This window comes from Lepidothrix coronata, unplaced genomic scaffold (assembly GCF_001604755.1).
Source record: "Lepidothrix coronata isolate B3197 unplaced genomic scaffold, Lepidothrix_coronata-1.0 Scaffold1, whole genome shotgun sequence".
Classification (NCBI taxonomy): Eukaryota; Metazoa; Chordata; class Aves; order Passeriformes; family Pipridae; genus Lepidothrix; species Lepidothrix coronata.
Genome location: NW_016690181.1, coordinates 367,734 through 395,729, shown reverse-complemented (window position 1 = coordinate 395,729; position 27,996 = coordinate 367,734). Strand labels below are relative to the sequence as shown.

At 40.6% G+C, this 27,996-nt stretch overlaps 2 protein-coding genes and 1 long non-coding RNA gene across 5 annotated transcripts in view; 2 read left to right on the top strand and 1 right to left on the bottom strand.

Annotated features, from left to right (window-relative positions):
- Positions 1 to 1,708, top strand: part of ZFYVE1 (zinc finger FYVE-type containing 1) — a 28,032-nt gene extending 26,324 nt beyond the window's left edge. The window contains exon 13 of the mRNA XM_017808284.1: positions 36 to 1,708. Coding sequence (XP_017663773.1) covers positions 36 to 268 — 233 coding nt within the window. The 3' untranslated portion in view covers positions 269 to 1,708. The remainder of the gene's footprint in view (positions 1 to 35) is intronic.
- A 7,754-nt stretch (positions 1,709 to 9,462) lies between these two features.
- On the bottom strand, positions 9,463 to 23,174 carry DCAF4 (DDB1 and CUL4 associated factor 4). 3 transcript variants are annotated; one of them, XM_017808307.1, is made up of 14 exons: positions 23,140 to 23,174; positions 22,737 to 22,842; positions 21,035 to 21,132; positions 19,309 to 19,466; positions 18,230 to 18,309; positions 17,463 to 17,565; positions 16,398 to 16,541; positions 15,690 to 15,739; positions 14,339 to 14,418; positions 12,686 to 12,781; positions 12,473 to 12,570; positions 11,613 to 11,789; positions 10,834 to 10,948; positions 9,491 to 9,873 (listed from the first exon to the last, which is right to left on the bottom strand). In XM_017808307.1, the coding sequence occupies exons 2-14, from the start codon at positions 22,838 to 22,840 to the stop codon at positions 9,680 to 9,682; spliced, it is 1,497 nt and encodes a 498-aa protein (XP_017663796.1). In that variant the 5' UTR covers positions 22,841 to 22,842; positions 23,140 to 23,174; the 3' UTR covers positions 9,491 to 9,679. The 3 variants fall into 3 exon arrangements, with proteins under 3 accessions (XP_017663787.1, XP_017663796.1, XP_017663806.1); XM_017808298.1 differs by lacking the exon at positions 23,140 to 23,174 and having other exon boundaries at positions 9,463 to 9,873; positions 22,737 to 23,133; XM_017808317.1 differs by lacking the exons at positions 16,398 to 16,541; positions 23,140 to 23,174 and having other exon boundaries at positions 22,737 to 23,133.
- A 147-nt stretch (positions 23,175 to 23,321) lies between these two features.
- Positions 23,322 to 27,161, top strand: LOC108493520. The gene is made up of 3 exons (XR_001873503.1): positions 23,322 to 23,430; positions 24,932 to 24,996; positions 26,805 to 27,161. It is a non-coding gene; the product is annotated as an uncharacterized LOC108493520 (long non-coding RNA).
- The last annotated feature ends 835 nt before the right edge of the window (positions 27,162 to 27,996 follow it).

Sequence of the window (27,996 nt, the reverse complement as noted above, 5' to 3'; positions counted from 1 at the left end):
CTCTTTCTCATCCCCCCACCTCACTTCCTCCTTAGGTCTGGTAAAAGATGCTGCCCGACCTGCATATTGGGTACCAGACCATGAAATCCTGCACTGCCACAATTGCCGGAAGGAGTTCAGTATCAAACTCTCCAAACACCACTGTCGGGCCTGTGGCCAGGGATTCTGTGACGAATGCTCACACGACCGCAGAGCGGTTCCCTCTCGCGGATGGGATCACCCAGTCCGAGTTTGCTTTAACTGCAATAAAAAGCCTGGTGACCTTTAACCCCAGGCTCCTCTCCAGATCTTTGCAATTCCTTATGTTCTCAGGGTTAGAAATGAAAATATCTGGTCTCCCTTTCACCTTTTAACCTGTTGCAGCCAGAGTGCATGTTTCCAGTTTCTGGCCTCCTCTCGTGTTATATCCATCTTGAAACGCTGGGAATGAGCCTACGTTCAGCCTCTAGTTTTAATTTCAAATTAACTGGGAAAGGGACGGAGCTCCCTTGTAAATGAGCAAACCAAAATCCAGTGTATTTTATTTCAATTAAAAAAAAATATATATATATCAACTATGTATACTTCAGGATATTAAGAATACGGTTGGCTAATGAAGCTTCGAGTATTCCTAGTTCAAATGATGGATGGTGTTGTTCCTTACTATATTGGATCAGACTTACGGCCTTCTAATTCTTCTTTTGGAATGTCTTGCTGATCGCAATGTCCTGTGAGGAAGGTTTGGACTCTGCTGCCAGGAAATCTCCAATGTTGATGTATGAATTACACCTGGCAATTCAACTAGTCCTACATCTGGAGGTGCTGTCCTTCTGGCCATGCAAGATTAAACTCAGATTCATGAGCAAGTTTGCTTGAACTGTGGTATGAGCAATGGTCTTGCAGTGCAAGAGGTATCAAGTTGAAATAGACCTCTCGGTAGAGACCAGTAAAGCTCTGAAAGGTAAAGCAAATCATATGACACAAGGCAAAGCATTCTGATTTTGCCGTTTCAACTTTAATACCAGATCAAAAAGTAGCAGGGTCTTGCTCTCCCTGACAGTATTTTCATGTACTCAGGTTTTCTTCAAATTTCACTGTCAGATCATTGCAGTTAAAAGTTTTGTCCAGAGCAGAAGAGAACAAGTTTTGTAAGCAATTCTGAAATATGAAATTTAAATTGTTTGGGTTGTGATGACTTTTCTTTTCCCCCACTTTTTAAGTGATCCTGTAATCTCTGAAGCTTCTGTGTTCTCAAACGTGGTTGCATAGAAACTGCACAGATTTGACTCATCTTTCTTCTAATCGTATGAATTTACGAATCAACCTGGAAAATGGGAACCTGTCTTCTTTGCTCCTTGCAACTGGCACTCACTGGACTTCATCCTTTTATTAAAGGACTGCAATGAATTCACTGAGTTTATTATCAAAAGCACCACTTAACCTAACTTATACTGTCATGTACTGTGGATTTGTGGTTCCACTTATACAAAGTAAGAGACCATTGTGAACTAAACTGCCTAAAATGCTCCATTCTTGGCTTACATACACATGAATTCTTTCACCATGGGAGTTGCCTCCTCTTGGAGTGGCTGGAGTTTAATGCAATGTCTTGGAACTGTGGTATTTTGTCCCCAGCTTATTAAATGTGCTCTTCTGTAGATGAGTGCCCAACACCTGTTTTAAGACTGTATTATTAAATTAACTGCTATAAAGGACTTTATCTTCCGAACAAGCGTACTGACTTTCCTTGTAACAAGTGGGTTCTCACTTTGTTTCTGAAAGAACATATTCACAAAGTGATTGCCCCTTTGCAACTACATCCAGCCTACACAAGGAAGTAGATTTAGAAGATGTTCCAGGAGACCTTCGGTACTGGCCAAGTTTACTGGGGACTGTCTCATATTTCTGTAAGCAAAAGTCCGCCATAAACTGAGAGTTGTCCAAGTGAGGATACGAGTAGGTAGAAATCCTCTTTTAAAAGACACTCTGTACATCTAGCATAATTCTGTGCTTCAAAGTATTTTTTATTTTTTTAATGGGTGAGCAATGTGTTCTTGGTTTGTAGGCTGTGCCCTGTGTGCTGTTTATGCATGTAGCTTTACTACCATGTTAATGCACAAAGAGAAAGCAGCCATGACATTCCTTGTATAAAATCTTTGGCATCTGTTTCAACAACTTGTCTGTTTTTTTTTTTACTTGTCACAGCCAGAATTACGACTCAATCAAAAAGAAAATATTGTCTAAACATTTTTAATATATATGTGATTTTAATCACTTAGCAACCTGTCAGCATCTGAGTCCATTCCTGATTGATTATCCTGGAGCTAAATCTTTTATGCTGTTTCTCAACAAAGCAAAATCTTATGTGGTGCTTAAACTGCAGCAGGCTTGGTGTTACTCTTTATGGACAGTGTTGAGAGGTGTATTTGGGATCTCTGTTTTCCAAAATGAAAAAAAGATCTGTAAGGTTTATGTTCACTGCTGTTTTCTGTACAGAATAGCCTTTATTTTTTCTGATACTATTTGGTGCTGTGAGTGCACGATATAGGATTATGGTTATTAAATGGCTTAGCTATTTAAAAGGGTTAGATGCATATTTTAGCAGAGCCCAACACTATTGGGTATTAACACATTAAAATTCAATAAACAAAAGAGCTCTAAAATACATCTGTGGGCAGAAAGCTCTACAGGAAACTTAAATGAAGTAAATGGAAATCATGAAAAAGAATATCACTGAAGCAATATTGTGAGCATGTTGTGCTTGGGGGGGTGGGACTGTGAGTAGAAACCTGCAAGAGTTTTATTCCTAAACTATTAGGAGAGATGTTTTGTGTGCTGAGGTATTGGTAGCATCTAGCCAGAGTGAGTCTTTGGAAAACCTGTCAAAATTTAACAGCAACATTAAATTTTGCAAAAGCACAAACTGTGATTGTTTCATACTGGCAGTATGAGACAGGTCCGACATTAATGCAGCTCCTTTGTGAAAAAGTCTTGTGTATTTACAAGGGCAGCAATAGGAGGGGACTGTTTTCCAGGAAATTTTTAGATCACTGTGTGTGCTATACTGAAGAGAAATTAATTACTTACCATGAAGTTGCAGTAGGTCAAGATGATAATGCGTCCCTTGGATCAACTGAAGTTCACTGTAATGTTAACATTTCAGAAGTTAAAATTGACACACTTACTTGGTAGGATAATGAATTCAGTTGGTCTGAGATGTGACACGATAAAAGCATGTTGAGTTACAGATTGAAGTTGACTGATGTAAATCTCTTGGCAGAAAATTATATCAGATTGATTATTGGCACATCAAGCAGCGTCCCCACCTCTTCTTATAAGGAATGCTATGGAAAACATCAAGTAAAGTAAGAATCCTGTGATCTAACTGATGTACAAAGATGTGTGCCCCAGTGAAAAACACATTCCTCACCCAAAGCATCACAAAACAAGCCTAGACTTGTAGAGGAAAAAGCATCCGATTGCTCTGTTCTGCTGGATTTATTTCCATTGTGAGTATGTATGCCAATTCAGCATGAAGGTTCATCTTCAAATAGGTGATGTGGGTTTTTCTCTCATTCTATGAAGCAAATATATGTGAGCTTTGTATAGATATGCACACTTTTAGTTAGGCACCCTACCCAAAACCTAATCTTGGCTTAAATGTGTATCATGTGCACATTGCCCCTGAGACTTGCAGCTGAGGAAACGGATGGCAGAACAGCACGGCTGTAACATGTAGCTATTGTCAGGGTAGGAGCAGGCTCCAATGTATGAATTTACTTGCACAGGAGAAACTGCTTTGTTTTTCGCTCCCCTCTTGCCCCCCCACCATTGGTTTTCCTGTTCATTCATTCTCCTGCCCAGTTGCACGAGCTGAAGTTGGCCAAGGTATCCTCTGTGTTCCTGTGTGTGTCCCTTGTGAATTGGACCTTTGGTTGTGTCCTGGAAAACATGACAACCCTCCCCAGCTTTTGATGTCAGCAAGAGTTCTTGGAAATAAATACCATCATTATGTTAGGTTTGCCTTGTATTTATACCAGGTGTCTGTCTGCCTTGACTGTGCTGAGACACTCATAAATGCCCCTGTTGCTTTGGGAGCCTGGGCTTTAACATTGCAGGACTCTGGCTTCCCACTTGGTCATACAGACTTTCTTCTTCATATTTTTGCTTTCAGCATAACTAGTCCAATAAGGTTTAAATGTTAATATCACTCTATTTTGCAGCCTCTCATTTTCATGTTTCATTTGTCAGTCACTATAATGCCAGATATCATGGCATTGTCCTTGCATTCAGTTATTGCTGATGGCTGTAATATAATTTGGCACCAACAATTTGCCTGCTAGTAATTTGAGAACAGAGAGTGATTTGGGCAAGTGATAGAACTGTCTGTTTTTTGTCATCCAGGTCCTGTCCCTACCCCCTGCTTTAGCTGAGCACTCTTTCATGGTAAAGCAATGTTGACATATATATTCTGTCAGTCACAGCACATAGTATGTCTTAAAATGTATTTGTGAAATCATGGCAATGCCACAATAAATAAAATCTTGATATGAGGGTTTTCAAAATCAACAGTATAGTGTGACAAATACAAAGCTAAAGTAGAATGGCAGCTAATCAGTTATCTTAAGACAAAATTAAAGTGCATTCAGCTTTTTAACTTCACTTTTGTTGGATATAATTCAAGCAATGAAAGATATACAAGTACAAGTGGTGTATATATATATACACGGAAGTCTTTATGTAGGAAATGTTTTGTGGCATTACAGAAATTCTAATTTCAAGAATGTCTGGAGATTTTGAAACACTGATTTCTGATGTTTTGAGAAGCTGGTTAAATCTTTCTGCTTCTGCTTAAAAGGCAATTTTTCAGTAGCACTGGAGAGAAGAAATAGCGTATGTATGATGATGACTTGTCAGGAAGGCATTGGAGTGCTTCACAGCCACCATGATATCAACAGAATTACAGATAGGAAAGAAGTTGTTTGAACAAGAAAAGGCGGGTGATCTTGGTTATATTTTCAGACATTACTTTAAAAGGTTTATCAACTTGGTGCCTTGGCTTCCATTTTTGAAACATTAAACTAATTTGTGAAGTATTTTAAACACTTGGATCAAGCATCTCTCAACCCCAATCCCTTACCCCAGAACCCGTCTAGAAAGTACCTTAGGTTGGCATTGACTGCTTGATTCAGCTTACAGTATATGTAGTATATATAGTATATGCAAGCAGCCACTAACAACTGAAGGTTTGAGGACCAAAGCTGAATTGTTCACTGCCAGGTTATAACTTTTCTGAAAGCAGCGTCTGTAAGGGGACACCTTGGGACTATGTACATGTTTGGGTTTGAATTCTCACAACAAATGCTTAATTTTCTAGTCCTGTTAGAACAGGTCCCTATTAAACTCAGAAATGCAAAAATGCCTGTGTGAATTTGTGACTAGTAACTTGATTTTTTTTTAATCTCTTAGTTTCAGTATTCATCAGGATAATAGAGGAGGAATGACCATGAAGCCATGTACTGCAATAAATTGGGACCAACAGAAAGACATAACCAACACCACCACAGAAGACCCAGAAACAAATCCCCTCCCTGCTTTAGACATTTCAAGTTAAAATAGAAATTTTTCTGCCTGTTATGTCTAAGAACCTTATGTGACCTAAAGGGTTTTATGTGGAAAGAGCTTTATTCATCAGGGCTAAGAGATGACTAATAGCAGCAGAGTATATGGAACAGAGCATGGGCGAGACTGTGGCTTCTGAGAGAATTGTGTTGATGGGAAGGATAGTTTGGTCAGTGAGAAGAGCCTGGTCTGCTTTGTGCTGTGCTCCAGTGAACAAAAGGGACCAAAGAAATGGTGTCTGCAGGATGAGGGATGCTGCAACCTGTCTTGGAGTGCAGGTCCGGCCCTTCTGAAGTTGACCTCCAGTTCAGTACTTGCTGAGAAGCTGAGGCAAAGAAGTAAGTTTATTTTTGATACCGTAGCAGAGAGAAAGAGTGCTGCAGTTCATTTTTAACTACCTTAGGGTCTTGATATTGCTGCATAATGAAATAGATGTTTTAATATACTTCAGCCACTGCCTGCAGGCTGCTTGCTGTTGTCACTGAAGCCAAATTGCCTTCCCTCTTGCCCTGCTTCCCTTCTCCTTTCTTACAGCTCTTGCAGGCCTAATTAGAAGTGTTGGCTGCAAAAGCACTAATTGGGTGAGTGGGTTTGCAGGGACATGTATGTACGTTTTGTTCCTGGAAAGGACAGAAAGGAAATTATTTTCTTTTCTTTTACAAGTTTTGCCTAAAAGGGAACAAAGGAAAGAAATTATCTTCAGTTATGTAAGTTGCCTTTCTGCCACAATTTCTAGTTTGTGTTTCCCACGGTAACGGCATATTTGTTGTACAGTCTTGTTCTTGCAGAACAGGCATTACTGGAGTTAAGAGCACTGAAAAGAGTTTAAATTTTAATTTAAATTTTGGAATTAATCCTGGTTTAAGAGAGTTCATGATCTTTGTAGGTTGCTACCTGCAAGGGTTTGAACCACACGTTTACTAGCAAGAAGATGAATATAAAGTATGTTGCAACTCTGAGTTGATAATCAGATGTAACATTAGGAGTCTGCAGTGGGATGGGGTTAACTACATTTCTGTTTCTGAGCAGATGCTTAGTTGCAGTATGCATTATTAACTAAGGCAATGCAAATGCTTATGAAAGTTGTGCTGTGTACATTAATCACTGTGCATGCAACAGAATATGTTGAAAATTAACATAACCAATCAAGGCAAATTCAAGTATTTACTTGAATTGAGAAAAAAAAAAGCAAGCCAGGAATTGAGTCTCTTGGTTATCAAAGGGTAGTAGAGGGAATGGGAAGAGCCTCCAAGATTTACCATTTAGGAGAACAGGAGACTCCCTTGCCTTATAAACAATGTCTGTGGAAGGAAGGAGCAGCACAGAGTACACTGTGAGCAGCATCCACTCTGTTTTGTATGAGAAAGGAGGCTCTGCACAGGAATGCTGAAGCCAGATGTATCAGGGGAGCCATAGCTGTAAGGAATTGACAGCTCAGTCTGACCCTGGGGAAACAGAAGTTGGCTGTTAATGGGGTAGAAGAAAGATTTGGGGGTTTTGAATGTATACTCAGAGAGGGAGGAAACCATTTTAAATATTTGCTGGGATTCATCTTTCATCTTGACTACCCGTGCAACAGCTATTTCATATAGAGTATATTCACACTGTAAAGTCTTACACTGCTCCCAAGAGGAGAGTTTTCCTGCTCTATTGTCTTCTATATAGATTAATGGGTAAAAGAAATACAAAGGAAGGGAAGGAGATCACCACACACAACACTGGAGTGTTGGTGAGCAAGAGGAGCTGCTGAGAACAGTTTCCTAGAACAGCACATTGCTTGCACCTGGAGGTTGTGAGAGAACAGGAGAACTAAATGTGGAGCCCTGAAGGTCAGAGAGGGTTTTTAATAGGGCCAACCCTTCCTGGAACCTGTATTTGAATAACTCCCTCTTATTCAAAGTCACTTGAAAAAGGGAAGGGGAGAGGAATCCACTGGAAACAAACAAAAATCCCCAGGCTATGGTCAGGTTTGCATGGGGCTTGGGAAGGGGATCTCCCTGCATAGGACTTGCATTGCAGGGCACTTGTGAGGCTTCCTTTTGGAAACCAGAGACACACTTGTGAAGTGTGCTCAATGAGCTCAAGACACTAGCAGGGATGCAGAGGGATGAATTGTCTGCACCACCAAGTCCTCGATGAACTCTTAGGGAGCTCATGCCACAACCTTGAGTGCCTCATCCCTGTTAACAGTGCTGTGCCCATGCTGCAGCTGAAACTCTCCTCGTCTGGGAAAAACATTTTGTGACGGATTGAACAGTTTTACTAACCCACTTTTTAAACTCCAAATACTCCTGGCTCAAGAGGAGTAGAAGTAAGAGCTTTCCCTGCATATGCACCAGTGTGAGGTGGAACAAACCTGATGGGCCATCAGGATGAAAGGGGCAGGGTACAATATCTCCATAAATAGGTTGCTCTGGCCAGAAGCTTTAGGTGCAAAAGAATAATATCTCTTAAGAAATGAAATAGCTAGAAACCTTTGTAACATGCCTAAGAGGGTGGTTTTTATCTGAGGGCAGAAACAGGATTGCTTAGTGGGGGACTTCAAAGCCCCTTCCTTCCTAGGATGCCCAGCACTGTTAACCCCTTTCCAGATGGTATCCCAGGTGAGGGTGCCGTGCTAGGTATGCCCCACAATAGGCCACACCTGTAGACAGCAGCAACGCTTATCTGTGTGTGCATGTGCAGCCTATGCCTGCTGTCACAAGGCACTTGGAATGCAGATGCCCAGCCTTGCTTTGACACAGCCACCTCCCTGAGCCAGCTGGACACAGCCTCCATGTGGACATGCCATGCAGCCTGGGTGTGATTATAACCCATTTGTGTCTCGCTTGCTGACCTGGCAGGACCCCATGGGAAGTACATTTCTGACATATCAATTGTACATCTAAATGTTTTAAGTGGATCCCAGGATGAAAAGGTGGTTCCTGGACTCCTTTAATAAGAATTTTGGAAAACTTGAGTGCAGTGTGTCTTTCCTGTGAAGGCCATCCTCGTTCATCAGCCTTTACCCCCCATGGGTTCCTGATCCTGTCAGTGCTTCCTACAGATACTGTCTGCAGGACAGTCTTGCCCAACCCAGACTGGTTACCAAGCAGGAGCTAGAAGTAAGGAGGCTCCCTGGGAGAGTAATTGTTTTCAAATACAGATATGGTATCACCCAGTTACTGGGAGCTAGTGCTACAACTTTGTAGCTGAGGGCCCAGTTGTACCTCTGTATGCAAAAGCCCTGACTTTGCATGGGGGATCTCAAATCCTAAAGAGGGTGTGGTCTGTCCAGATTGGGCTTGTGTCCAGCTACAGCTGCATGAGCAAGCCTGCCATTCCAGTCTGCTGATCAAACTCCATGTTAAGGATGTGGGCTTAGGTAGGAAGCACTATGAGAAATCAACAGGGACATTTAGCTTTGCTACTGGACCAGAAAAGGGGCTTTGTTCTATGCCTGTTGCTTTTTAAAGGGAATAGTGGCAGGACAGTAGCACGCTACCATCATCTGAAAAGGACAAAGTTTAGTATGGCCCAGCTCAAACGACCAACACTGTGAGTGAGGAAACAGCTATTCCTTGGACTGCTTCTGACCATAGATGTAGTAGAGGCAGTTGAAGCAGAACCCAGATCAAAGGTACTCCAAAAAAAGCCCCAGAACGCCTAAAGCGTCAGCTTCTCAACTCCAGCTGCTTCACTCTGCTAATCCACTCTGCTGGGCCAGCCTAGTTGCTCAGGTGGATGTGACCACAGCTACCTATGACTAAACTAGGATTAAGTTAGAACAGTCTCTTGACAGCAAAATCAGCTAGCACAACACCGACCCTTAAAGTTACCCACTTCACAGGCCTTAAAGTTAGATTTCAAAGAGGCTGAATATTGCCTACAGAGTTAATCAATATTCAGGTTTTATTTACAAGAGGTCTGAGATTTATACAGCAAGATTTGCTAAACCTGCTGAAGGAGGTTCAGAATTAGATGGGCAAAGCAGATTCAAGAGCAGCACATGACTCAGTAGCTTGATGACTGATATAAAACTTTTGAAGTCATGTATAGACTGGCAGCTTTGTAGACCAGGTCTGAGGGGAATATTGTGTCAGATATAGGAGAAGTGGTAGAGGTCCTGTTTGACAGCCATGAGTAAGCCAGGAACTCCTTGGCGACCCCCAAGTCTTGAAGAAAACACCACACTAGGAATGGCATCTTTGGATGATGGGTGGGGAGAAGGGATGGTTCTAAGCAGATGGGTGTCTTGGAGACTCCAAATTCTGGTGTAGCAATCTTGACCAACTGGAAAGGAAACAACAAAATTCAACATTACACAAAAATTACTTTACATACTCTTGCTCTGCAAGAGTATCACCACAGAAGCAGAAGGTCTATGAAGGTCAGAAGGTCAGAAAACACCCTGACTATTTCTACACACACTAGATGCAAAGTGCTTATCTGTACTTTATGAAACAGAAATACTGCAAAAGTGGGAAAAATGTACATTTCCTATTAGGCAATTAAAGGTATGATAAATCAGTATTTAAAGAGCTTTCTCTTTATCAAGCTCCTAAGCAAAAAAAGGGGAGAAACATTCAGACAAATTAAAAAACCTTCTCATTATTCTGCCACGTATTGACAAATCCAAGGAGAGAAGGTCACTCTCTTTACAGTGACCTTGTGAAACTTAGCTATACTATAAGGATTTAGGGATTTTGCTTCATTTATTGCTACTTTTCCTCCCCCCACCCCAAATATAATAATATTAAAAATATCTGACTGTAACCAAGTATATTCAAAATGAACCTGAGTGGTATAGACAGTTTACAAGGAGTCTGGCTTACATGCCAATGCTTCAGTCCGTCACCACACTATCCACTGAACTACCAACTAAACATATACACACACGTTCTTTAGTCTCTATATAATCACCAGAATGTTTGTTTACATGTTGTTTCCTTGAATTTCAAGATCAAGTATTTTCTGCTCTACTCTTGAGATGTACTGTACAAAGGATAATGGGACTTTTGCAGGACACAGCAGATAAAGCTGTTAAGCGCTACACAGGAGTGATTACAGTAGGTGTGCGTAACATAATTTCTTAATTTTCATAGCATATTACAGGATGTTTAAGGCTAACTTTCTTCTGAATTTTAAAGAATTAACAGCTTTAGAGTTTCCAACAGCTGTAGCTAAGAAATGCCTCTCAGGCACAAGAAAATCACTGCCACACAGTCTACGAGGAGGGGGGAGTCCACCCACCTGCTGTAAGAAGTCCTTCCTCCTCATTTACATGCAGAGGGAGAATAGCATATTCATTGTGATGACCGTGGTACTGCTTCACACACTTTGTTGTTCTCAGGTCCCACAGTTTTATCTGCAAGTTGAAGGAATTGTTTGAGAGAGGATATGTTAAAGCAGAGAGCACTTAATGGTTGGACCTCTGAGAACAGGTCCAGAAGAGGGCCATGAAGATGATCAGAGGGCTGGAGCATCTCTCCTGTGATAACAGACTGAGAGAGTTCAGGCTGGAGAAGCAACCTTCCAGTACCTAAAGAGGGCTACAAGAGAACTGGAGAGGGACAATTTACAAGGGTATGTAGTGATAGGACAAGGGGGAATGGCTGATAGGACAGGGGAAATAGCTTTAAACTGACAGAGGGTAGGTTGAGATTAATATTAGCAAGCTCTTTAATGTGAAGGTGGTAAGTGACTAGAACAGGTTGCCCAGAGAAGTTGTGGATGCGCCATCCCTGGAAATGTTCAAGGCCAGGTTGTGTGAAGCTTTGAGCAACCTGGGCTAGTGGAAGGTACCTCTGCCCATGGCAGGGGGCTGGAATTAGAATATCTTTAAGGTTCCTTCCAACCCAAACCATTCTATGATAAATCAGTGGATCTGGAAGAGGATCCATATATGGAACTACCACTCAGTTCCACACAATGTACTAAGAACAGGTATCTGCCCTTGGGACTGGGATAAGCACCTGTCAGTGCCCAGACACTAAAAGGAACAGCATATCCTAAACACAGCAAAACCATACCTTTCCAGCCATATCTGCTGCCATAAGATAATGTTCAGCCTCCATAAGGTGAATAGATGTAACTGCTGAGCCATGGAAGAGACGAATTGCTTTCCAGCTCTGTCCCTTTCGGTTACGTTGACGCACATCAATGCTGAAAATCTCACCTGAACGGCAGCCATTGTAAAGGACTGGGGTCTGGAAGAGTCCAAGAGAAAGAAGCCTATTATGTAACATCTGTAAGGATCTTACAAGGTATGCAGACAGAATCTGTGTCATGTTTTTGAGCTCTGTGGTGCAGTTTTCAACTTATTTTAACACAGGCATTAAGAAGCAGAATTTTTATTACATGCTGCCACGTTTTTCAGCTGACTCATTAGTTTCCTTCAAACCTCAACTATTTAGCTGTAAAAGTTTGGCTATGTAAGTAGGAACTTAGTCTAACATAACAGCAAAACAGACACTGGAATTCTCATTTTTTGATTTCACCCTTCTCACTAAATCTTTGTGAACAAGTCCATTAGTATTTTATGGGGATTTTCTCCTTGGCGGAGGCAATACACTGAATATTAACAAAATGAGGTTATTTGCCAAAACCAAAACAATTTTACAACACTGTGCTCTTTGTACTTCTTCTGTTTTCTTTTAACCTCTGTAATATTAGCAAAAATTACCTCTGTTGCCACAGTAATCAGTTGATCTTTTTGCTGCTATTCAATGGTGCAAGCATCAGACTGCATCAGCTCTGTTGTGAACAGCCATCCAACAGTAGCTCTCATCACACCCTTTTGTACAGCGTGAGGAGCCCCATCACAAATAGAACAAAGAGCCCATGAATTAGGCAGCACTCTGAAAAAATGAAGGGTGTATGTTCTCCTTACCTGTCTGGCGAACTGTTGTGCCAACACATCACTACTGGTTCCAAATGTCTGTCGATGCCCTGTCACTACATTGGTCACAAGAACTCGTCGTGTCAGGCCTAAGGAAGACAGGTTATGTTAATTTAGCTGTAATTCAAGTAGCAGCTGGGAGATGAATTCAATAAGTCTTTCCCACTGAGACAGAGGGGGTTGCTAGCCTTGCAGAGAGATCACCTGTGCTGAAGCAGTTGTCTGCTTGGGGATTCAGGCACCAAGCACAGGACCAGGCAGTGGATATCTTGAAACTGCACAGCATTCCAGGTCGATCTCCTGGAAGAGAGGAGCAACACATGAAGTGTTCATAAAACATTAGGACGAGATGATAACTCAGAAAGGTTCTTAGATTGCCATACTTCTTTTAACATTTCAATCTGAAGCAGAGAAAGTGTTACCCATTTAGTGTCCTTCTGCTACTCAAGAGACAGGAATCAGAAGTGGAACTTTATGGCTGTAAGCAGGACACCTACAGTCTATATATATAAATAGATGATATTGAGAAATAGATGATATTGTGAAATTTATTCAGTAGTCAGAGGGCTGACCATGGCAGGAAAGAGAAAAGTAACACTCACCTCACAGCACTAAGTAAGCTATTTTTTAAAGACAAGTGGGCTATAGTAAAAAACATTTACTTTATAAACTACAGATTAGCCAAAGCCTAGCCTATAAATTCTTGGCCAGCCTATTTAAAAAAAAAAAAAAGTTTGATTAAGTAACAATGACCTTTACTCATGTAGCTCCTGCACAAAATTTATGTCAATTAGTAGACTAGACTAAGTCCTCAGTTTTCACTTCCTTCATGGCAAATCATACATACGTGTCAGGTAGCAGAGGTGACATGGTTAAGAGCAGATGGATAACATAATTTTAGACAGGATAAGTTCTACTCTGCTCCTGGCAGCTACCTAGCAAGGTTCCCACAAATCAACTCTTTAGGAGAGTGAAGTGGGTCAAACTTGGAAATACCTTAACAGTCAATAGAATATACCAGACAGAAGGATTTTGATGGAACTCACAACACCTAATTATGGTGAAGGGCTTAAAATGTTCTACAGAGCAACTGGGCATGCTCGGTGACTCTTCAAGTTCACGCTAACTCTATGCATATTTTTTAATGGCTGCACAAAGAGCATGACATTAAAAATTTAAAATAGGTCCATTACTCTTCTCTATCACAGATTCCCTCTGTATAAACTTCACCGATCATGCCTGAATGGAAACCAGATCAGAGGACTGCACTCTGTGACTTGAAGAAGCATGGTTCTAACAACTATCAAAAAAGTCCAATTAATAAAGTCCTGCCTGCAAGAACATTCAACAAATATATAAAGACACAGCTAGAGCCATCAGACATAGTATTCTCCCAAACAATCATCTTTACACACAACTGAGCATAAGTCTGTACAAGGAGCTACGGGCTGAGACATCTACCAGCTTTCCACCTTTGATTAATCCACTGAGCATATTCGAGTAGCTGCTATGAGAAGGGATTCTTGACAGTCTATAAGGAAATGTGAGTACTTGTGTGTAGCTTCTGAGTATTAATAACAGGCCAAGCTACTCATGGAAAATCTCAAACGTTTACTTTACAAGTGAGGTGTTCTGCCAAAGTCAAGTATTGCAGCAACTAAAAATAAACCAGTGTTTTGAATACTGCTTGTTAACTAAGTCTTAAGTTCTTCATCATTCAACTTCTTATGCTGTTTTACAATTTCCAAGACAACAGTCTCTCCAACTACTGAAAATGCTGAAATAATCTTTCATTTGTGCTCTTTTCATATCATAACTGCAGAAATTGTAGAAGAAAGGCCAACAAAAACACCCTACCTGGGTTAGTGCTGCTGAACAATGATGCTGGAAGCAGACTGGCACAGCCTGGTGTTTCTGCAATTCCCATGAGACACAGCTTGCTGAAGTGAGTTAAGAAAAACACATTTCGCCCTAGAATGGAACAAGCTGCCTAACGTTTATAGCTGAGAAAAACAAGATGTTCTGACACAACCACAGCTCATGATACTTCCTCTTGAGACTTTTGATGTGTGTTACAGTTTACAACTAAGTCTTGACTTTTCATTTCTTTCATAGGAATGAGCTAGAAAGAACTAAAATTCTTGCTTGTGTATTTTCAGTACCAGAAAGGTAAGAGAAGAGGAATACTATGGCATCTTACTAGTGGTAGGGGGAAAATTAAAAAAGCATGGCCTACATAGATCATTCATGGTGTCATATGCTGATGACACTGCATTAATATAGATCTGTTTTTCATGGAGATAAGTTGGAAAAAGGGGAGCATACATTGGTGAGGCAAGGAAGACTCAATTTAGATTACATTTAAGTATTTTATGAAGACTATACCAGGTATAAACAGAATTTGAAAGCTGCATTTCAAGTTCAGTGGGGTAAATCTGTAACACGACTAGAGGAAAGCTTGAACCCACCAAACCATCCAATAACAAACTCCTCCTCAGCCGTGGGCACGCGTGGTGAGCTCCTGCCCTCTGATGGGTCGGTCTGGAATTGCCTGGCTTTTCCCAGGGGTCATTCCATATTTTACTATGTAATTTCTTTTGGCATTTTAATAGCACATCTGTTGTCTGCTATCTCCCATGTCAAAATTCCACTTTCTTTCTCTCTTCTGAGCTCTGCACTATCCATTACTGCTTCCTCTACCATCAACTTTTCTTCTGAGACAGACCTACAGAACATGCTGACAGTTGCAGAACATGATGCCAATGAATTGCTCCCATTCTCCCCAATCAATGTGGGAATGTTTTTAAACAGAAACAAACCAACCCACTTTCAAAGAGGTTCACTTCAGAGAGGTTGTTGCTTTAACCCTCTGCTCCTATTCTTTTGCCTCAGCCAATTTCTAAACATGAGGTCATTTTGGATATAGCATTTACATACACTATTAATGAAGTGGGAATTCTCCAGGGTAGAAAACATGGTCTTTCATCTACTATTACACTGGAACAGTTCTACATATATCTATCATAGAACCATACATCTGTCTCATTAACTCCAACACCTTTCAACTTTTATAACTTCCTCTGTTTTCCAGAAAACTTATTTGCTGGGACAACTACACAAGAGAGATTCCTGGAAGTTAGTTTTTCTGTGCAGTATGATGCAGACTTGAGAAAGCTGAACTGCAATTTTGCTTTTTTTAAAAGGATATAAAACATGAGAATCTGGATGAGTCAATGATGCCCAGCACACAGAATTCACCTTCAGACACAAGAAGACATACTATTTTTGTCATCGGCCACTCAATTAATGAAAGATTTATTTCCATGCAAAGATGACACCAAATTAGGCACTGGGCACAATTCCTTAGTCCACTAAATAGCTCAGTAAGAGGCACGAGCATTTTAGCCTCATACTCCTCTTGTAACGACAGAACAGCACTGAGAACTCTGACCAAACACAGACTGAGGCACCAAGCACATCCTATTACTCAAGAGACCATCCTTAAAAGAATCTGAGCATGAAGAGATTATGAAAGCCTGTTTCAAATATGTATCATGTTTAAGGATAAACACATTTGCCCAAAATTATTTTTAAGAAGCATGCAAATCTTGGTAGTTTCTGGTAGTTTTCCCAGCTACAGTCCAAATCTGAAGTAAGCACTATCCTTGGAAGCTTCTACCTAGTCTTGCATCCCAGTTGTAGCATAACATTCCTGAGGACTATCACTGGTACTGAGGACTTTCCAAGACAAGTTTACTGTGGTTCTGTGTTTATCCGAGCTTCACATTTCTAGATTCTTCTATTCTCTTCTCCTAACCCCTTCCCCAACCCTCATGGCATTTCTGCCTGAGCCTCCCAAGGCTCATGGCATTCCGAGAATGCAATAACCAAAGGAAGGAGGAACAGAAAATAGTACTTTGCGGTTTGTGAAGTAGAGGTTGTCATACATCTCCACAGTGAGAGACTCCTTCCCCAAACCGCTGAGATTGATGATACCATATTTACATCCTCCATGCTCTACATCGTTCACAGTGAATATTCGTTCACAAGCAACATCTGCCTGTAAAATAAAAGCTTACCGGTCACACTTACTGGAAACTTACAGGAAAAACAGCTTGAGGGAGCTGCATTAGGTCTAAAATGAAACAACACATTAATTCTGATCCGTTTAACACCACCTGCTTTCCATTCACCTCTAAAATCAGCGCCCAACTCAGTTTTTCATACATGCACAGAAAACACAGGGGTAAGAAAAGGATTTAGTCCTTGGCTAACAATAAATGATCTTGCCAATTTTAACAGCTCTATACACTTACACTGGCTGACTGGTAAGCAAAGATTGCTATTGGTAGAGGACACCAAACAAAAATTTAAACCTTATCAAAAGTGATCATGGAATTCTCCTGCTGTTGAATCACAGCAAATAGGCTGGTGCTACATTTTAACTTTTCTGACACTAAATTTCCGACTCCCTTCTGGCTTCAGCTACCTACGCAGTTTTCTGTTTACAAGGCCAGGAGATGGTCCTGGAAAGTTTCCTATGTAGCCTATGAAAGATATTTTGCTCCAGATCATTAAATGAATACTGATGTTTACATAGACCCTCTGGACCACAGGCTTTGCCACTCCCAAAATTTTTCTCTTTAATTTTCTTTTTTCTCTTGATCCTCTCCACTTGCCCTCCCAGTCCCACAGTAATGATCCACTCAACTCCTGTTTAATTCCAAAAGAACATATTGATCAGATAAAGAAAAATATAAAAATCACTGTCATATCCAACCTTTTTTATAATTTTCCTTTCTTGGAAAGGAACAGCCTCTCCCAACCTGTTTAAAATTACTGCAGTTTAAGAACTGACACAACAGGAATAACACATATTTGAAAGCAAAATTTGACCTATGTGATCTGATTACAAGAGCCTGAATTTTCACTGAAGATAAGCTCTCTTTATCCTAAAGACTTATCATTTCTCATAACATACCACAATGATTTTAAAATTGTTGGTTCCAGCAACTGAGGAATCCGGACTGTGAATTTCTATCTTCCTCCTCTGCATGCAGTTCACTTTTAGTTCATGGACTAGCCTGTAAAAACAGGTGGGGGGGTGAGGGGGTTGAAGAGATGAGAATTCAGGTAAGCCTGAGTTTAATGCCTATGAAAAGAATTCTGGACACCATATAGAACTGCTTCTCAATCACAGAAGAGAAAATGCCTGAATAACTAGCATGCTAAAATTTAACTTATATAACCCATGAGCACGTGCATCTTCCACATTCACAGAATTTCATCCTGTTATTTTAAAGCCCGGCACATCTTTAGTAGCAGAAACAACACCATAGAAGTCACTAACTTAACTTGCCTTCTGCACTGTTACTGGATCTGAGCTACCTTATCTATTCTAATTGGGGGGAAGGGGAACGGTCACATCAGTTGAAAGGCATCCATCCAAAGAAAAGCTGTGCTGTATTCCTGAAATACAATGTGGCAAACCAGCATATTCATATACATACGTGTGTGCACATATAAAGTGAATTTTTTTTGGAAGTGAAATTGGGAAACAACTTTCCCATTTGAATTCTCATCATTTTAGTAACCTGATTAGAACAGAATATAACCTTTTTGCTAATTTTAAGGAATATATCCTTCCTTCTCCTAATGGAAGAAGAAATGCAAAAAACCGTGACAGAAACCGTTGCACTAACAGCAGAACTTGGCACTGAAAACAGAGGGCAAATCAAATCATTGTACCTGCAATAACTTGTGGAGCTGAGCAAACCCAGCTGCCTTTTCTGTAACAGCACAGATGAGTTCAGTCCAGCCCTTGTTTTCTGGAAGAGAATAACATGGAAGCCTACTCAGTTATTTGCTTGTTTATGATTCGAACATGGCTGTGGGTCTTAGATGTTTGGGATATGTAGGTAACTTTTTCCTTTAGCCTACATAAATTAAAATTTTCAGAACATCTATAAAACACTTTCCAGCACCATCTCCATGGTCTCCTACAGTAAGCAGACAAGAACATATTCCTGTGAGATGTGGGGTGCTTCTATAAATATAAAAGCTGAAGAAAAAAATACCCCAAAACAATAGCCATTGTTTTCACTCTACATAATCAGCAGTACCACCTGGAGGTGTGAAGTCACCTTCTGGCTTCGCTATAACACCTTAAATTCTTATTATACAGCAAAATATTCTATCGCAACAAGATTGCTACTAAGCATGTAGTCTTACTGTTGCACTGAACTGCTTTTCCATTCCATTTCTATTCTCCCCACAGCAGGGGGGTTGGAACTAGATAAACTTTAGGGTCCCTTCCAACCCAAGCCATTCTATGATTCATAATTTTTTAAAATTTCATGCAAACACTTTCTGAGGAGACCAAAGGATAGAGCACTTTGCAGAATTATAGAGTAAGAAATCTTTTTTATAATGCTCAGACAAAGCAATCATTTGAGAGTCAAAATGTTCTTCACAGTGGAGACTAAAGAGCTGAATAGCTGGTTGGAGCACTTCATTGCCTAAGGAAAAGAACACTGCTCACTTATTCCAAATGACAGCATACTGGAACCTAGCATCCAGTGTTCTGACTCAAGTGTAACTGTTGGACAACTGCAATTCTGAGCACAGTTCCTGTCTTTTTACAGGTTTTTTGTTTGTAAAGACTTGATTTCATTCCTGTGTGGAACAGTCAAATAAAAGGCTTCAAGGACTATATATTCTTAGCCAAAAAAGAAATCGAACTGTGTCAGAATTGAAAGGCTTTAGTTTATAAGCTGTCCTGGGCCAGAGTACAATAAAGCCTAATTGCAATCTTTTTCAGAACATACCTTCTTTTGTTTTTCTTCCTCTTCTAAGAGTCTCAGTCTTTTGCATTCCATCACCTTGTGCTGAATGCTCTCCTTGGTGAGTGGGTTGTAGTTATTATGTCCAGGCAGTAGGCGAAAATAGCGGTTCTTTTCTGAGTCATAATAAAATCCTGGGAGTTCTTGGGGGGTGGGGGAGAAAAAGTGACAAAATCACATGGATAACTAAGTTTGTTTATGGCTCTTTGATATTGCAAGTCTTCATGTGAATGTCAGTCACAAAACCCAAAGCTCTTGCTCCCAACAGGTCCCAAGTATGATACAAGTAAGATTGGGAATAGATGAGCCACTTACAGGAGAAAAAAAGATTATAGCTTTTCAAATGCAGTGCCATTACACAGGTACAAAAGGGATGTCACCACTGACCAAGAGGAAATTCAGACAGATCAGAAGAGCAAAAGAAGAAAGGATTTGCTGCAGAACAAAAATGATCTTTCTTCATAAATCAATCATGAGGGGACATTCTTAGTTAAAAAACTAGGTAGGACAGTCCCAAACAGCAGCAAAAAAATTGACAATGAGGTATCACACAAACCAAAATAAAGATATTCGCTTCCCAGAACAAGATACTTTTTCTTCAACACATAGGAGAGATTTAGATATAATCAAGAGTATATTTGGCTCCCTATCCAAGGATAAATTGAGATGAGAAACATTCAATTTTAGTGCTTCATTGTCTGGGTGAATTCAGAGGCAGACAGATAAAATACTTTGACAGATTCATAATGGTACATTGTCTCAAGACAAAGGATTTTATTCAGAAGAGGCAATTGTTACATTTCATTTCAAGAGTTTTTATTTAAAACTTTATCTACTACCAGAATTATCATTTTAAATAACCTCTTTTTGCTGCTGCTTACAATTCAAATCCTTGTCCCCATCTTTTAGGTTCAGCGACCAAAACTTATTCAGGTCAGGAAAAATAAAACGTTAGTCAATGAATCAGTAAAGGTAATAAAAGCACACTACATTTAGTATGCAGAATCTAATTACATAGCAATAAATGTCTTGCAGGATACATCTCCTAACACAATCACAACATAAAACATTGATATACAAAAACCCTCTGGTTTTGCCTGTTGTTAAGAATCAGAGGTGTTTCAGGACTCTCCTGTTGCAGAGAAATACATGTTTCCACAGGAGTAGCTTTTGCTAGCACTATTTAATGAGTCAGGAAACCAGAACATAAATGGGACATCTTCCTCAACAGCACTGATACTTCATCATTTGTTGTTAATGAACAAATATTTAGCCAGAGTGTATTTCTTACAGACTACAAAATACACTGAAGGCATAAAGAGAGATGATTCTCCAAAGTGGTGGATCATTGTGCCTTTCAAAAGACTGAATAACTGGATGCAAGTAGTAATTTCTTATATGCTTTCTTATTTTATTTGCTTCCTTAGTAGTTAATTTTCTTCCCAAAGCAGCATTTCTGGAGGGAGAAACAAATTTCTCTTTTTTCAGCTTATATCAGCTTGGCTAAGCACACAAATTTTTAAACATGAGAAGCACTTCTGGGCCTGAAAGTGATTTGGGCCTGTTCTCCAGATCCTCACTCACTATATCTTTTTATATCACCTGATATTACTTTCCTGTAACACCAGACTATTAATGCAGCTACTACTACTTTTTTCCTTCAATCAGCATATAGAAACTGATTTTTTTACCTGTAAACACCATCTCTTACCTGGTACTACAGAGTTCTGTGTTGAACTGGATGAAGAAGGATCTCCACTGCTGCTGGGACCTGCATTCACTGGGGTCTGTGGTTCCTCCTGTTCCAGACTAAAAAAATAGCATTGCCTTCAAGACAGACTCACAATTGTCCTACACATTTCCCACAAAGAATCTAGAAAGCAGATTATTATTGCCATTAATGGAGTACTGTTTTGCAGTGCTGTGATAAGCACACTCCGCATGTCACCATACATTAAACTATGAAAATCAAACAATGAAAATATTCAGCTTAAAAAACCTCTCAAGAACATTAGAGATAAAGGCATCCTAAAAGCCTTAAACTACTTGCTAAAACATTAGAGGGGGCTGCTGATTCTGCAAGCACCTTTAACTCTTTCTGGCAAAAGATGAACTGGGCAATTTTACATTAAATGAACAGCCCACTCCTGAAAGCCTGCAAGTCTTTTCAGCATAAACTGAGAGACAGCATGGGTAAAACACTGACGTCACATCAAAAATATTTTGCCATTCTCTTCATAACAAGAATTTCACTGATGAGGTTCAGAAACATTCAAAATAAACAAAAGTTTAATAAAAACTCCAAGAATGAAAAGCCTCTGCTTTTCTAATAAACATTGCAGTAGATGAGGTAACTGCAGCTTTCCTCTTTTTGAAGTAATATAAATAAGCACATTCAGTATTGATGAGCAACATTCCACTGGGATGTTTTCTGAATCACCTGTACAATTCTCACTTTTTAGGACAGGTCTTATTACATATAATCTTAAATACAGTAGGTGAAGGTGTTTTGCAAGAGTTTTAACTTTTTGAAAACAAAACAATAAAGAAATTCTAGTTCTAATACCAGCTCTACTGCTGTTTGATTATACAGCTTTGAAAATAAAGAACACAACAGATATACAAGGGTAAAAACACCCTAGATCAAACCCAAGCACTTAACTTTAAAACTCTTTAAGAAAATCCTTTTAATTCTATACTCACTGAACGAGGGCCCGTTTGTGTTTCTAACCTTTCTTATACAAGTGAAACTAATGTGGCAACTCATATATGTGTGTCTCTTTCTCTAAAAGTATGTATAATAAAAACTTAGCGCATTAAAGCAAAGGATTGACATCTCTTCGTCCTGCAAGAGGCACTAATGAAAGAATATGAGAATGAAAAAGAACCATAAAACCAGCTCCAACACAGGCAAGTATAAGTCCTAAAGTATAAAACGCACTATTCTGAAAGAATCAGTTTTCAAGGCTGGTGAAACTTTGCTTAATTTTCCTGATCTGCTAGATATGGTACTATTACCACATTACTTAACGTGCTTTCAAACATTCAGGAAGATTCTTTAATGACAGTTTTTACACCAGTAGACACTAAGGCACAAAATAAACGGGCAGTTAGAATGAAGCACTGACATTTTTCTTCCCTGAACTATCTTTGCATATTGGTGAAGAGTTTAGGGACGATCATGCACACCTGAAAGGACTAGCTCACGCAACCACATCTCAGCTTAAAATCAATGTACAGTTGTAAATATATAGTAAACTTCCAGAAGTCAGTGCAATTCCACTCTCACTAGGGATGGCAGATATAGCTCTCAGATATACCCTCATAGTCCTAGAAAGTCACCATTCTGCAGATTTAATTAGGCATGACACGCCATGGCTGAACCCCTGCCAGCCCACGGTGCGGGTACTCGCCTTCCGGCGCGGTTGCCGTGACCGGATCTCCTGTGCCGGCGGGGGCCGTGCTTGGGACCGCTCCATCCACGCTTTTCCTTGCCTCGCCCGTAGTGCCTCCTCATTTCTGCTTATAAAGCAAATATACACACATGCTGAACCTCTGCTTGCCTGGAACGCTCCAACGCACAAGGCAGGTCTCCTAAGGCGACCTCTTTTCAACCACTTATATCCTGTAACGACCAGGCCCGCCGACCGCCCGCACCACGGGCGCTCCCCTGCGCCTGTCGGCTTCCCCGCTGATCCGGGACCAGCTCCGCGGCTCTCCTCGCGTCGGTGAGGCCAAACACCCCGGAGGCAGAAGGACAGCGACGGCAGCCACGCGTCCCCGCCGCGTCCCCAGGGCCCCCCGCTCGTCCCTCACCGCGTCGTCCCCGCGCCGCGCCCCGCCCGCCCTGCCGCCAGCGCCCCGCCCTCGCCCCTACGGCGCGCCTCACTGGCCCGCGGCCGCGCCCGCCGATTGACGGACAGCTCCCTCGCCCAACCGCAGGAGGTCAGGCCAGCGCGTGCGCCGTGCGGGGGGGCGGGGCCGGACCCCGGGCTGTGCTGGGCTGTGCGGGGTGCTCCGAGGCGGCTGCGGGATGAGGTGGCTGCGTGTGGGGGTTCCTGGAGTGCGGGGATGGAGTTTTTGGGCAAAAACGGGTCGCTTAGCACGGTAGGGAAGCAATGCAGGGCAGAGAAGAGGAAGCCTGGGGGTGGCTGGTGGTGGCGTGCTTTGAGTGGTGCGAGCACCAAAAGGGTACCGCTGCTTCTTTCTCGCTGGGTGCCTACAAGCCGTCCTTTGGCTCTGGGCAGCTGTCAAGAATTTAGAAAAAGAGAGGTGCTCTCTCTAAAGTGACCTTCCTGGCTGAGACCTCTTGATAATTAATTTCCTTTTTTTTTTTTTTTTTTAGCCTTCTACTGCTGGGCAGCAAACAGCTGGATGGGTGGTATTGAGGCACGAGTGCTGGGGCAGCTTTGGGGGGTGTGCAGCGATTGGACAAGGTGGGAGGGAAAAATGGGGGCTGCAGCAATCAGAAGCAACTCCTCAGTTGCTGAGAGCAACAAAGGGTGTAATGGTAGCCACCCTCTCTTTGAAGTCAGCGTAGTAAACCCCTTTTCTTCTTAATCACTGATTAAAGGTGCCCTTAAGCTGTTTTTGTACAGTGGCCTTCCTCCTCCCCTTCCTGTTTATGCAGCAGGTTGGAGGTGAAAAAATTAAAACCAGTATGGTAACAATGTTTGTTCATTTAAGGGATGATTAAGGTTAAAACAAAATGTGCGCTATAGCTAACAAAAAAATCGTGGAGAAACGAGTTTAACCTTTTTGCTTCCAAAAAGATAGGGGGTTTTTTTGGTCACTTTAATAACTTAAATAAGAAAATGCCAGTACTGGAAAAAAGGCAATAGATTTTTGTTCCTTTGGATGTTTAGACTTTGCACTAGTTTGCTGTTGTCACTTGGCAGGAGAGTAGTTTTTGGGAGATAGTATTTTCTGTTTCTCACTCTCATGGTCTATGTTTACAGTTCAAAATGCTTAGAGTTAAAATAGCCCAGGAAAGGAATAATTTAAAGATATCAACAACTGCACAAATCACCTAGTTTGTGAACTCTATTTCTTTGTCTTTACAAGGCAGACCACCAGCATGGTCTAATTCTAAGGCATATTTTGTTGATTAGGTCTGTTTCTCATAGTGGTTTAGTGATACTGATCTTTAGCTTCTACAAGATAATTTTGAATTTTAATACAGTAACAGGGGAAGAGTGGAAGCACCTATAGAAAGCTGCATCACAGTTTTTGTGAACTGTTAAGTTGTTAATACTGTCACTGGTGAAGACTGGATTGAAAATGATGATTGATACAGTATTGGTACTTGATGATTTGTATGTAAATTTCCTACTGAGACACCTGTGGACAGGCTTCCAGGGAATGTTTTTTTTCCTGGTGTTTGCTGGCTTGTGGATAATAATCCAGAATGTCTAATGCTTTGCAGTAATCTTATTCTCTGCTTTGTTCGTTTGCTTTGTTTCATCTTTTTAATTTCTGGTGCCAGTGAGCAACATTCCAGGTTCTGTGACCAATATGCTGCTTCTAAGCTGTGTGATTCATGCCACTGAAATAGTTATCATCAGGGAAGAAGTATATTAAATAATTTGTTTTATCACTTCTATTGCAGATATTTACTATGAAAAGTCATAAAGAATAGACTGGAAGATATTTCAGAGATAACTGGTTTCCCATGTATGTGTTTAATAAAATGTACAAATAAAATACACACATTTACGCCTACGTTGTTCTTTAACAATTGTTTGTCTAACCTCTTCTTAAAGCCTTTTTGTTTGGTTTATTCTGATTGTTTTATCTCTCACTGAAAGGTTTCCTGATGTGTTACCTGAATACCTTATTGCTGCAATTTAAAACCAGTACTGCTATTCCTTCTACCTTCTGTGGATATAGAAAACAATTTGTTACCTTGCTCTCTGCAACTGTATTCCATATTTGAAAATGTGAAAATGCTGTCTCCTTTTGAATCTTGTCCTCTAGATTAAAGAGCGGCTAAAGAATGCTAATTCACTAGGATATTATAGATGACAACTTTTAGCTTCGATTCCTCCTTCCTTTTTGGACCCTTTCCATGGAGAACACATCTTTTCTTGAAGTGTGTTCCCCAAAACTGGATATACCGCTACTCAGCTGAGGCCTTCCTAATGCTGAGTGTGTTTTGCAGGCTGTGCTCATGTTGGAGTTGTAGGATGTCCTACTGCTGCACAGCAGTGCTAACTTTCATGAAGCTTATGCCCAAAAGGGATGGGTGACTTTCAGTTTGCTATACAATCAGTTGTTTTCAGTCTGGGTTTGTGGAATTGGCTATGCTTGGGCTGGTAGCAGTGGAATGCTGCTCATCTCAAGGTGGTTCATGAACAGGTCCAGGCCACCTGCCCTGTGGAGGAGACTCTGCCATCGTCTCCTCTGTTTACCTTAGTTTTTTTTTTGCTTCTGTGATTTGAGGGACTGGTTTTATACCTCTGTAGTCCATTAAATGCGTATGTTCAGACTATATTTATTTAGGTGATTAGTTAAATTTAAAATACAATTGTGAATTGCTTTAAAACATTCTGTAAAGACCAAACTTTGTCAATAACATTAGACTTTGTGATTTGAACGTAGGTTTAGGATTACCGCAGTTTAGTAAGTTGCCTTTCAGCTAAACTGCAGTACCTTAGCCTGTGTTCATTCTTAGCAGTTGCATCTCAAAATTAAAATCAATTTGTCTTAACTCTTCTTTTGCTGAGGCTTAAGCTACGTATTTTGTCTCATGCTTGCTGGGGATTAAACCTGCATTCTGCCAGTTAAAGCTCGGCTTACATAAGGCATCTCATTAACCTTTGGTAAATGGGAAGTGTACCCAGGCCCATGAATTACCCTGGGCTTATGAAGGGTAATCAAAAGCAGGATTTTGACTAACAGTAGAATTTATCTTTGTTCTAATGCCACTGAAATCAAAGCAATTTAAGAGCCTGTGTAACTTTGTATGGTTACTCTGCATTACTCTGCAGTAATAGTATCAAAACTCTTTGGTGCTTATGAATGTGAAAGTTGCTGTTTGCCATTTTATCTTAGTTCTTAGAATATTCTGCTGTCCCACAGGCTCTGCTGTTGATGCTGAAAATCACTTTTGGGCTCTCCTGCATTAGGTCATAGAATCATTTAGGTTGGAAAAGACCTTTAAGATGATCGAGTCCAACCATTAACCAAACACTAAGTCTAAGATATCCCTAAGTGCCACGTTTACGAGTCTTAAATACCTCGAGAAAAGGTGATTCCACCGTTTCCCTGGGCAGTCAGAACCAATGCTTGACAACTCTTTCAGTGACTATTGGGAAATTTTTTTTCAATCTAAATGAAGGAACGAACTGCTGTAGAATTTAAGGATTTAAGGTGATGAATTATCATAGTTTGTATAATGATCAATAGCTTGCTGTGTTTATTCTTTATCTGTGTGTATTTCACTCTTCTGCTTTTTTACTTTGTTTATTTTAAATCTCTAGCTCCCAGAGTAGTCCTGATGGTCTTGGAGACGCAGCTTCCTTCAGGATCTGCTGTGTGGAGTAAGGACCGGAGTGGATCGGATTCACCCCAGGAGAGGGCAGCAGTGTGCTTGCACAAAATCGCCCTGTCTTGGCTCTGTAGGGTCTTTCTTTTGTACCAAGTATCGGATTCCTATTAAATCAATTTTAAAAGCAGTACACCAATGAATCCCTTTGCAACATTACTTAAAAATGTATTTATTTGTATTTAAAGCGCTAGGGTCCAGGGACATTGATGTTGTGTATTTTAGCCAAGCTTCCCTCCAAGGAAGAAGGTGAAGCTTCTTTCTACTGGTATCAGTTTTCCTACCCTGCAGATCAGATCTCATAAAAAAAAACCCATGAAAACTTGGCAAATTAAACCGAACTTTCACAGTTTATATAATTGTATTAGCTAAGAGTTTGTTTTGTTGTGGTGATTGATTGTAGGAAGGGTTTTTTTGTGTTTTGTTGACGTTTTTTATGTTTGGGGTTTTTTTAATCCAGTACTTTTGACTGTTAATGTGTCGAGGAGTACTTGTATGCTAATTAGTGACTCCTAGAAATTTTGTGGAGGCTCTGACACTACATCTGCAGTCTTTTCCAATCAGGCATCCTTAGGAGTGAGACATACGTTGGTCAAACCTTGCTTTCTTCTCAGTGTTTTTTTAGGAGAAGAGCTCAGATGTAATTTACTGAATATTCTGATGAGTAATGAATTAATCTTTTTTTCTGTGGATCAGGAACTGCTGCCACTGGTGGAGGGACTTTCTGGCTTTTGATTATAATCAGATTATTGACTGGAGAATATGCAGGCCTAAATGGGTTACAACAATTTACATATTTTTGTATATTGTTAGAAATGGGGCTGTGGCTCTGTGGGTCTCCTTAGATAGGCAGGTACACTTCAGGAGATAGTCTCTGGTAAAAGTCCATCTCTGAGACCTTCTACTTGTCATGGTTTGCCCTCTTCCATGGGAGGCACAGATGACTGGGCTGTGTTTGCCACCTCAATGATTGCGTGTTGCTTCATATGTCTGCAGTAGCCCAGTGCAGAGCAGTGTCGCTGCTGCTGCTATGAAACAAAACAACTAGAATCTCTAAAACACAACAACCACAAAACAGAAAACCCAAATCTGAGTCCTATTAGACATTAAGGGAACAGTTGAAGGGA